A 12,148-nucleotide genomic window follows, 5' to 3' on the forward strand; every position below is an offset into this window, starting at 1 on the left:
ATCCCATGGAGAGGAGTCTGAAAGGCTACAGTCCACGGGGTCACAGAGAGTCGGACATGACCTAGCAACTAAACAACAACAAGTTAAAATACACTACTTCAAGGAAAAGAAGGTATAGCAGTAATGCTGAGGGCAGCAAGCATAAAATGAGAGTATCCTAAGTAAGCTGTGATGTACAGCAATCCTATGTAACACAAGGACTAGGAACATAACTTCTAATCCCAGCACCGCTCCAACTAATAAGATAACCCTAGGCAAATCATTTATGCCTGGAGGTGGGCTCTCAGAGGATCATTTTTCATGTCTAAAATTCTTTGATTCCTGTAGAGTGTTTTTTGTCTATTGCACAGACTATACTGATGTTTAATTTACTAGGATAAAACCACCAAGCAGAGTTTTAAGTTCCTATGACATATGAAAAATCTACCCAGGTAAATTACAAATATTAGTGATAATGTGGATTCTTCCTTTGAGTCTAAGACAAAGCTACATAGCATTTTATTTTCTTTAGTTGGGAATGGGAGTTAGGAGCTGGACAAAAATTTTTTAAAAAGTCAAGATCTGAGGATAACAGTATGTCTGTGACTTCTACAACTAAAGTACAACTAAGATTTTTTTATTCATTTATTAGTTGGAGGCTAATTACTTAACAATATTGTAGTGGTTTTTTGCCATACATTGACATGAATCAGCCATGGATTTACATGTGTTCCCCATCCCGATCCCCCCTCCCACCTCTCTCCCCATCCCATCCCTCTGGGTCTTCCCAGTGCACCAGCCCTGAGCACTTAAAGTACAACTAAGATATTTTTATAAATTTAAATCTATTTCTACTTTCTGCCCCCTTCAAAGTATCTGTTATTTCTCCATGGCTTCTCTAACAAGAATCTTCTAGATTACTATTTATCAATTTTAAATGTAACTTTCAACAGTACTTTATCACAAAGTCATCAAATTTTAACCTAACAGTTTATCTAATAATTTATATCATTAGGGCTCTTAAATAAGCATATTTCTATGTTTAGGGAGTTCCCTGATGCCCTGGTAGTTAGGATTCCAGGCTTTCATTCCCAGGGCCAGGGTTCAATTCCTGATAGGGGAAGCTGAGACCCCATAAAGCATAGCTACCAACAACAAAGCTGCTATGCTTAAAGTGAGATGAGGAACTCTACATTTAAAGCATAGTAATATCACATAAAAATTATTATGTGCCAATGGACCAAACTAATTAAAATGAAAAATGTAATGGGATCACGTGTAGTTCATCTTTACTTCATGAATTATCATTTTCAATAAATAAACTAAAAAAGTGCTTTTTTCCTAACTATCTTTTGATCAACATAACTAACAGAAGAGTGAAAGAAATGTTTTATAAAGTAGGTGAGAGTAAAATATTGGGAAAGCAGCAAAAAGTAGAACTAGTGAGATAAACTGTTTTATAATAAAGGTTATTTTCTGACCATAATCCTAAACTATTTCCATAGCAACACCAAATCTAAATAATTCTTACCCTAACATTTAAAAGTGCCGGAGTAGGTACCGTCTCTGGTTCTTGTTTAACAGGAACTGCTGCTTCAGTCTCCAAACCTAGTTCTAATGCACTAAGCGGCATTGACTGGAGAGAAAACATCAGAGAAAGAAACAAAGAATGATGGCAGTGAATTCTGTTTCAAGAACAAGACATGTAGTTATTTTACTAAAAAAAAAAAAACTTCAAGCTTTACATTCAAATGGAATGTAAAACCACTGATACCAGGTACAAAATAACAGTATTTGGAAGCATAATGTCTTCGTTAAACTACACTAACACCAGAATCTTATTTTTGCTTTCAGAGAATGTGTATTGTGAAACCTCTGAAAAATGTTTGAAATCTCAGAAAAATGTTCCTATAAAGTACAAAGACAAGTATTGAGATTAGTGGTCCTCCACAATAACTATAAGCAATTCATCTCTTGCTTTTATATCATCATATATCAAAGCAGAAAACGTCTTGATTTGCACTACAAGTATTTTCCACCTTGTGAATGAACACTAACACTCAACATAAAAATAATGTCCACATGCATATTTAAAATTAACACTTATTAATACTTCTCTCTATAATAGAAAATAAAAATAAGAAAAAATTCATTTTTTGCAGATGCTTTGGAAAACTCTTACCTGCTGTATGGGAGGCGTAGGTGTTGGAGTTGCAAGCCCCGCATCTCCACCATCAATATCAAAGAGGTCATTTGGACTAATTCCACTCTCGCTCAAAGCAGCAAGCAGTAAATCTTGCCCTGGTTCCACCATCTTTAGAACAAAATATTAAATATTAACATAAAAAACTTAAAATGACAACTAACACTTTCTAAATATAAACCAATATTTTCTACCAAATCCATTCATTCAATATTTATGAAGAATCTTCTACATAGGAGGCAAAAACAGATGAAAATAGTCTCTTATCCAAAGAAATTCACATTAAGATGGAAAGGACAAGGGACTTCCCTGGTGGTCCAGTGGCTAAGACTCTGTGCTCCCAGTGCAAGGGGCCCAGGTTCAATCCCTGGTCAGGGAACTTGATCCCACGTACCACAATTAAGAGTTCATTGCCAAATAAATAAACATTTTTAAAAAAGAAAAGAAAAGCCACACTATGTAATTCAAAAATAAAGTGGATGATTTAAAGAAAAAAAAAAAAAAAGGTGGAAAGGACAAACAAGTATATAAATCACAGCAAGAGTCTATGTCTACAAAATGCTGTGGGAACAGAGAAGGAAATGATGAATTAACCTGGAGAGAGAGGTTACAAAGATGACAATGCAAGCAAGTCTCAGGTAAGAAATCACCAGGCAGACAAGGATCTTCTGATAGTGTATTCACACCCATGGCAGCACAAAGATATTGGCACTCTAAAAAAGACGGCTACAGTAATTCACCATGTTCACCGTGGGTATGGAATCTCAGAACAGAAATAGGATGTTCGCAAAGGTGATGGTGAGAGACAGGAAATTATCGCCTACAGCCTTGTGCACTATGCTAGAGAGCACATTTAATCTTATGAGCAACAGCGGTTACTAAAGGGTTTCCAGATAGAGAACTGCATGATGTAGTCAGATCTGTGGCTTAGAAAAATTACTCCATAGCAGTGTGGAAGCAAACTGAGAATGGGTAGAGTAAGACCAAAGCAGGGAGACATCTTAGGAAACTGCTACAGCAGACCAGGAAAAAGATGATATGGTGTTAACAGCAGGGTACAGAGATAAAGAGGGGAGAATGGATTTCAGGATATTTACGAAGGAGAATCCGTAAGTTTAAATAAAAGCTCAAAATGAAAGAACATGAAATACACATAAAGTTTAAGTTGGTAGAGGATTAGAGTTAAGCCATGAGAAAATGGGATGGTGGGGGCAGGGGGATGTTGAGCCCAGAAGACCTAAAGATACATGGAGTTCAGGGGGGAAAATGCCTCTTTCAATTAGCCAGACACATTTTCAGATGGAGTTTCCCAAGCCAGATCAAAGTATTCCACCACTAAGATGGATTTTTATCTATTTTGTAAGGAATAATAAAGTTTAACAGAGCTTTCTCAATTTTAATTTTTCTCATTCATTTATCTGAAATAACCAATTTATATATACAAACATAGGCAATCTGACCACTTGGTTTTTCTCAGAGAACTATTTCATGCTACATAAATAATATTCTAATTTCAGTTAGTCCACTTGTTTTCAGACTGTGAAATAGAATTAAATGTTTCATTATGTCCTATCAAAAAAAAAAAAAATTGTTAGCCAACAATACCATGACTTCCCAACATACAAGAACTACTCTTTTAGATGAAATCAGAACATTTTAACAGAAAAATTCTCTACTATATAGGTCTATGTCATCTGTACATCATTTAGAAAGATGGTCTAAAGGAAATATGAATGAGTTTCAGGTGGAAACCACATACACTGAGAAACAAACTAAGGGGAGACCTGCTGTTTAAAAAAGAAAGAGTGGGAGAAGGCAAGGGTGGGATGTTCTGAGAGAACAGCATTGAAACAAGCATACTATCAAGGATGAAACAGATCACCAGCCCAGGTTGGATGCATGAGACAAGTGCTCAGGGCTAGTGCACTGGGAAGACCCAGAGGGATGGGATGAAGAGGGAGGCGGGAGGGGGGATCGGGATGGGGAACACATGTAAATCCATGGCTGATTCATGTCAATGTATGGCAAAAATCACTACAATATTGTAAAGTAATTAGTCTCCAACTAATAAAAATAAATGGAAAAAAAAAAAAAAAAAGGAGAGCCCAAAGATTTCCCCAAAATTTTTCAGAGAAAAGAAAAGAAGTTTAAGGAAGAAAGCATTTTGAGCAGGCAGGAGGAAGGGGAACTAACAGTGATTAAGTTTCTTTTGAGCTTCCCTGAAAGTTCAGTTGATAAAGAATCAGCCTGCAATGCAGGAGGCTCCGGTTCAATTCCTGGGTTGGGAAGATCTGCTGGAGAAGGGATCGGCCACCCACTCCAGTATTCTTGGGCTTCCCTGATGGCTCAGCTGGTGAAGAACCCACCTGTAATGTGGGAGATCTGGGTTCGATCCCTGGGTTGGGAAGCTACCTTGGAGAAAGTAAACACTACCCCTCCAGTATTCTGGCCTGGAGAATTCCATGGACTGTATAGTCCAGGGGGTCGCAGAGAGAAAGACACAACTGAGTGACTTTCACTTTTTTCCACAAGCCTTGCAGTGTGTTTAGCTCTTCATGTACATCACTAGTCCATGACAACCCTTAGCAAGATAGGTACTACAATCCTAGACGTGAAACTGAGGCTCAAAAAGCTTAAATTACCCACCCAAGGTCACACCTAAATCTAGACTTCTCAAACTGCCAAAGTAATGCCATCTCTTTCCAATCAGTAGATAAAGAAGTCAATGTTGGTATGAAGTTTCAATACTTAACTTCAGAATAAATGCCTGTCTGAACTGGAATGGGGAGTGTTAGTATTACACAGCAAGATGGGAATAGTATGAAAGAACCAGATGACAGAGGAGACAAGTAGGAGAAATGTCCCAACATGGATTTAATATAAAATTGACAAACTATTCTAATAAGGAAGTAATATATAATAGTTGGTCATACTTTATAAATTACTATTCTAATATACAGTACACATGTACCAACAGTGCTAAATCAATGCTTAAAAAAATACATTTTCATTCTGTAAAATACTTCACTAGGACCAATGACCTAACTAATTATACTCAAAAGTACACAAACATCATTAAAATTTATTTCAACAAAAAATCATTTAAGTGTTACTGAATTCATGAGCTTTTTGAAATATATTTTCTGAACTATCATTAAAAGTACAAAAATATTATGGAAGAGAGGAATTTGGGGAACAAACTTGTTGGCATTCACACAATAGATAACAGCAACAGTTATAAGTAACATTATCAGTGATCTCTTCAAAGTTCATAGGAATCACAATTTGAGACCCTCTGATCTGAGTAGTGACCAAGTAGTGACAACACCATAAGACACATTGTCTTTCACAAGCTATTAGTGAAAAAGATTTTAATTTTATACACATCTTATACACAAATAACATCTAGAGCCTTTCTCTCAAGCCAATTGGGCATAAATTTCCTATTTGTACTTTTTTTTGCAATAAGAAGTGGGGAAGGGGATATAGAGGAAACATCTATGCCAGTGTTTAACTTCATTAAGCAAAAACCCCTAATATTTAATCATATTCCTATTCTGAAACTATTACAGACTCACAGAATTTCAGTGCTCAAGCTAACAGAGCCCCTAAAAGGTTGTATTTTGCAACCTTCTCCACATTTTACAAACAAGTAAGATGTATTCCTGAGAGAGAAAACAACATTTCATTTTGAAAGTATATAATGTAAACGCAAATACTGTAATGTGCAAAAGAACTGTTACAGTGTGTCTACAAAGATTTCACAGACCTCAGGTGACATTTAACCTAACAAATACTTTGGCCACCTGATGCGAAGAATTGATTCATTTGAAAAGACCCTGACGCTGGGAAAGACTGAAAGCGGGAGGAGAAGGGGATGACAGGGGATGAGATGGTTGGATGGCATCACCGACTCAATGGACATGAGTTTCAGTAAACTTTGGGAGTTGGTGATGGACAGGGAGGCCTGGCATGCTACAGGCCATGGGGTCACAAAGAGTCGGACACGACTGAGTGACTGAACTGAACCTAACAAACCTAAAAGTTAATAACCATAGAGTGATTCTATTTCAAACAATGAACAACAAAAAGGTTCTATTTTTATCACAAATACTTTCGAAAATATCACCTGTTCAAACAGTACATCTATCAAAGTATCCATGATAAATAACAAATAATAAATAACACGGTAGTAAAGAGAAACTAAGAAATATCCTTGGCAGGAAAAGAATCCTGAGAAACAGCAGCCAATCAGAAAAATGAAAGGATACAGTTCCCACCGAGAATACCAACACTGAAACCTATCAACAGACAAGGTTCCTCTTGTTGAGACCAAAGCAGATCTTTATAGCTCTGGGAAGACAAGGGATAATCTGCAGTGGCAACAGCACACCACAGAGGTTGAAGTGGGAGTCAAACAGAACACACGGTTTTGAATACTGCTAGTAGTATAAGACAGTCAAGTAATAACCTGACTCAGTTTTCTCATCTTCACATGAGAATAAAAAGAGAATCTACTTTATAGGATTGCTGTGTTGATTAAACGCTATACCACTTGGGATAAATACTAGCTACTAGCTATTAACTATCATACTGATAAACATTACTACAAAGTTCAAAAAAAATGTTTTTCTTCAAATTGCTGATGCAACACCTTATTTCCAGAATATAAACTTTACCTGTTGGCAACTTAATTCAATAATTAACTTCCATACTAGCTCTATAAAATACTAGCTCTCTTTCACTCAGGTCATACTTTCAATTTGTCCAGTTAACCAGCATATCTAGAGGAAACTGGCAGACATCTTCAAATGTGTACACATATCATTTTTAAGAAGTATCTTAAAATAAAATTATCTTAGGGAGGGGACATACCTATACTTGTGGCTGATTCATGTTGCTATATGGCAGCGTGTTTGTTGCTCAGTTTTGTCTCTTTTGTGACCCCATGGATCTATGGCAAAGGTCCACACAATACTGTAAAGCAACTATCCTCAAAAAAAAAGTCTCTCTGCCTGAAAAGGATTTTTCTCATTATTTAGTAATGCTAAGCATGTCTGATTTTTGACCCAACTTTTGTTTTTATGCAGCCGGGATGTCCGATGACTGACATTTAGCTTGAGAATCTGAAGGGTAATGATCCACTTTGAATTTAACTGCTAAGTCCATCAGCAAGTATTCACGGTCTCCTGGGTACTGGTTCCTTAAGAATATTAGGCAGAAGGGAAGGTAGGTATAAACAGGTTTGCTAAACAGAACTTCCTTCACCTAAAAGGACACACTCTGTACCTTTTAACACCTACTTCCCCGGGCAGCAATCACTCAGTGACATGCCCCCCCTTCACTCTCACTGCAAAACCTATAGAAAGAATGGAATCACAGAGGAATGTGCAGATTATATACAAGCTCCAAAAATGCTTTGAAAAAGCACCATGAGAAAGAATGGGGGAGGAGGGTGAAACTATATTCTCGATCACAACATGAAACTCTGATGGCTAGTCTTCCCAATATTCACTGTATGGTTGGACTTTTTTCTCTTAACTCTCAAAATAATCCATGAGTAAAAATTACCTGTTATCCCCTTGTTGGAGATGAGATACTGAGGCCTAGAGAGATAAACTGTAACAAGTTAACAACAAAGCAAGCTTGGAGCAGAATTACAAACCTAGGATGGCTGATATCACATCACCCAGATTCTGTGTTTTGAATCCCATACCAGTATGTTTCAAACTGCCAGTCACAACACAATGAATTGTCAAATAATTTACGTTATGACCAGTATTTTTAAAATGTTTCAAATACAGACTATTCAAATATGTTAAATACAGAACAGAATTAGTGCAGCACACAGTAAAAGGTAAACATTATTATACAAAACTCAGTTCTACACATGTATTAATGTGCTAGTTCACAATATAAAACACATTTCTTACTATGGAATACAGTGAAAAGGTTTGAAAATCACTGCTCTGTGCTACATACTATCTCCTAAGAAGTAAACAAGCATATTAATTTGATGGATTTTGTACTATATATATATTTTTGTTCATAAGAGAGAGTTCCTGCTCTTCAAGAGCCTACCCTTTCCCTCTACAGAAAATTTCAGTGGTATCCCAAGGCTGTCCTTAATACTCAGTTCAGCCACATCAAAGTGGATCTGTCAATTAGCATAAAAAAAGACAACTGCAAAAACTGAAGGATTACATCATTTTAGTTATTAATTGGGTATTTAATGGAAAACAATTCCTCTCAGAAAGTATCTTTCTTTACTCCAATTTTCGAAAACCCCAGAGCCTCATGAAAAGTCAGGCAACTTGTGAAGACCAGCCCTCAGACCTGCCTGCTTTCTTACTTCACAGGCAGGTCAGCAAATCTCAAATCAAAGCTCAATTTAGAGACTAAGAAAGGACAAAATGTTATCTGTACCTAAAGTCTTCGCGGCATGGGGGGTGGGGGGGGGGGTGGGGGACGACTTTAAAAATCTCCATAGTGCACATTTTAAAATGGTAATCTCAGTAACGCCCTTAAAACCTGTAAAACTGTCTGAAACACAAAAGCATTCAATGGACGAATGACCGGATGAATGCATTTATCGACTATAAGTCACTCACTAAGCCTCCCATTTTAACACTTATCCAGAAACTGAAGTAAAATTTATTTAAATTTCTGAAGAACTGTAAGGAATAAATTTAGACTGGAAACAGAGTTAGACTGGGAGACAAAAAGCAGAAGCCAGAGGAAAACAGTAAAGATGTCTTCTCTGGTAAGGTAAAAACTGGAAACAACTTCTTTCAACATGAAAATAAAATGTCCCCTTGATAGCAAAACTAATATCCTACTAGCAGTAAATTCTACATTTTACCCTAGACATTCTGTACAAACTATCTTTTGTGCAGTGATGAAGGCTTTCCCCATTGCTTACAAAAATCAGTTCTGACCGCCGTAAATAACCGGGAAAATATGGGATCCCTTCGCACTGTTAGCTGGTTTAAGTGACTGCAACTCTTACGAGGAATGGCGATATAGCAACTAAGGGTTTGACAGCTTTCTGGGCCCTCCTTGGCCGACACTTTAGAACCCTATTCCGTCTCTAATTCTGGTTACATTGAGAATATGAAATATTTAACTTAACAAACTGCTAATAACCAACTTTCAAAGGTCAAAGGGAACCCAGCTTTTAACCTTCTCCCATCAACACGTGTTCAGTACAAACTTCCGGGTGCAGTTACAATTGGCTGCGCAATTCAATGGATAAAAACGTTGCTTTCTTTGACTCTCATTTTCTCTCCCGTTCTTTTCCCACGTTTCTCAACCAGCGACTCCCCAAAACAAAAGCCTCCCACAGTAAACCGAGCACGCACATAAAAAAGAGCTTCTCTGTGCGAGGATCAAGTTAGTGGTCCGCAAACATTAACCAAACAGAAGCACAAAGCCGGGGTGGAAAGGGGAGGAGCTGGATGCCAGGGTCAGGAAAGAAACAATCACAAGGGTTCAGGAACATCCAAATCTCCTCAGCGGTTAAACCGACTTCAAACCACTTCTGGGAAACCACCAGCATATACCGGTTTGGGGAACTTTAGATGCTCGTTACGCCAAACACTCTCAAAGTAAGCAAATCCCCAACCGACTTGACCCTCCACAGAGATGCCTGCTTAGTGTTTAGGAGGCGGGCGAGCGAGCTTGGGGCAAAATTAACCTCATCACTGGGTGAAGCGTGAAGGTGGCCCCACGTGTCCCACGTACCGTCCCCACCACCCCGACAGCGAGGTGACCAGCAAATTGTAGGTGCGGTGTCCCGTCGCTCCCCGCAATCGCCCTGAACCGGAGCAATCCTTGGATACGAGGACTTCTGAAGGATTGCGGAGCTCACTTTCCTGCGGGTCCCGGGACCTCACAGCCCTCTGGTCCAGCCGCGGAACCAAAGGCGGCGAACCAAGCAGAGCCGGAGCCGGCGTCCGCAGACGATGACTCCTCGCTAAAACCAGGTGCCTCCAACCCGGGACAGCGGGGCCCTCGGGGCCCGAGAGCCCCACGCGCGGCGACCGCAGGGCCCGGCGCTGACGGGCGGAGGAAGCGAGCGCGGCGGGGCCGCCGCCGGGACTGTGCCCCCAAAGACCCCGGGGCGCGCAGCGGAGGGGGCGGCGAGGGAGGCCCCAAGCCAGGGAGAGGTGGCGGCCCCCCCCCCCAGCCCGGCCCCGCACGGCCCCCTGAGGAGGGTGTGAGTGGGAGGCTGTCCGGGAGGAGTGTGGAGGCAGAAAAGGGATAAGGGGTGGACTTACTTTCCCCGCCGGATCCGACACCGGAACAGCTTCTCTCAGGTGACGAGAGCTTGAAGAACCAGAGGCGACGGGAGCGGAGGCGGCGGTGGCGGCGGCAGCAGCGGCGTCCGGCTCTGCCTACCTCCCCGCCGCCATCTTGACGCCCCTCCCCCCAACCCCCCGCCCCACGGGGAGGGGGTGGGGCGACGGATGAGGCGCCGCGCGCACGCAGCGCGCGCCGCGCGACCCACGTGACTTCCTCCCTCCCCGCCCCCAACACCCCACTCCCTAGCGCTCCTCTCCGCCCCGCCTCCCTCCTAGGTGAAGGAAGATGATTTCCACCCCCCCATGACCGCCCCCTGCCTTCGCCGCCAAGCACGAACTCCGTCGCTCTCGCCGACAGGGTACCAGTGGTTGGATCCAAGGGAATTCCGGAACCCAAACGGTCCATTACCGCGGCTCCCGGGTGGGCGAGGGGTGAGGGGGCCGGGTTTCCGAGAAGGGGGAGGGGGGAAGGCGAAGGCCGCCTAAGAGAGTCACGTGTCTACTGCTTCCGCCGGCGCTCGAAAGACCTCGCGAGAGTTCCGTTCCTCCTCCCTTTCTCCCCCGCGGGTTGTCGGGAAGAAGGTCGGTGCTTTGACTTGCCACGAGGAGGTCAGCTGGTGGGCCGGGCGCATGCGTGCCACACCTGCTTTCAAAGTCGGGCTAGGAGGGGCCTGAAGCTGTTTTGAAAACGTTTTCGGTGTGTGGCTTTGGCCCAGGAAGTTACCTAGTAGCGTCTCTGTCACTTTGAAACGCTTGTTACCTTAATGAATTCTAGAAAAAAATATTCGCCTACTTATTGCTTCTTAGGCTTGCTCAAAGCACTTTATTCAATGTGAAACCGCATGTAACTGGAGCCCCTCGGCTAGTCTATTACCATAGTCAGATCCTAAGGAGTGAGAGCGCGGTTAGACCCTCTTTCTCTTTTTCTCGCGCACATCCACTAACCTGTTGCTCTCAATTAATGATTGCTGCAGGTCTGTTGCTACCTCCTGCCTCTTCCTTATTTTTGTATTCTCCGTTATTGTTATTGGTACTACTACTAAATGACCTGACCCAGAATAAACAAATTAACTTGGTAACCCTTTTGTAAAGTCATCCTGAGAATGCTGTTTGAATCGGTTGCTTAGGTAATGGGCACGCTGGGTGACTCTTGCCCTCTACCGGTGGCGCGTCGAACTCGCCTTGTGCTCAAAGCAAATTTAGTGGTTTGGTTAACTTGGAGGTAAAAGTGTCAGCTCTTCTAGACACAGTATGGGGCTAGGAGAGTAGGGGGGGAAATTACGGCAAGAATAATTGAGTCTTCCAACGTAGTGTCTATATACATAAATATGTATTGTTCAGTTCAGTTACTCAGTCGTGTCCAACTCTTTGCAACCCCGGGGACTATAGCACAGGCCAGGCTTCCCTGTCCATCACCAACTCCCGGAGCTTGCTCAAACTCTTGTCCATCAAGTCAGTGATGCCATCCAACCATCTCATCCTCTGTCGTCCGTCCCCTTTTCCTCCTGCCTTCAATCTTTCCCAGCATCAGGGTCTTTTCTAATGAGTTAGTTCGTCACATCAGGTGGCCAAAGTATTGGAGTATTGGAGCTTCAGCGTCAGTCCTTCAGTGAATATTCCGGAGTGATTTCCTTTAGTATGGACTAGTTTGATCTCCTTGCAG

The 12,148-nt window shown here is 41.5% G+C and overlaps 1 protein-coding gene and 1 non-coding gene across 5 annotated transcripts in view; one reads left to right on the forward strand and one right to left on the reverse strand.

The window, feature by feature from the left end:
* The window catches only part of SBNO1 (strawberry notch homolog 1), a 56,558-nt gene extending 45,278 nt beyond the window's left edge, over positions 1-11,280 (reverse strand). For 3 of the 4 annotated variants that reach the window (XM_043902011.1, XM_043902012.1, XM_043902009.1), the window contains exons 1-3: positions 10,462-11,280; positions 2,162-2,293; positions 1,511-1,615 (exon numbers count right to left, since the gene is read on the reverse strand). In XM_043902011.1, coding sequence (XP_043757946.1) covers positions 1,511-1,615; positions 2,162-2,293 — 237 coding nt within the window. In that variant the 5' untranslated portion in view covers positions 10,462-11,280. Of the gene's footprint in view, positions 1-1,510; positions 1,616-2,161; positions 2,294-9,925; positions 10,124-10,461 lie in introns of those variants that run through there. The other variant, XM_043902010.1, reaches the window with a different exon arrangement.
* On the forward strand, positions 2,489-2,561 carry TRNAW-CCA. The gene has a single exon. It is a non-coding gene; the product is annotated as a tRNA-Trp (tRNA).
* Positions 11,281-12,148: the final 868 nt, after the last annotated feature.

Source organism: Cervus elaphus, chromosome 5 (genome assembly GCF_910594005.1).
Source record: "Cervus elaphus chromosome 5, mCerEla1.1, whole genome shotgun sequence".
NCBI classification, from domain to species: domain Eukaryota; kingdom Metazoa; phylum Chordata; class Mammalia; order Artiodactyla; family Cervidae; genus Cervus; species Cervus elaphus.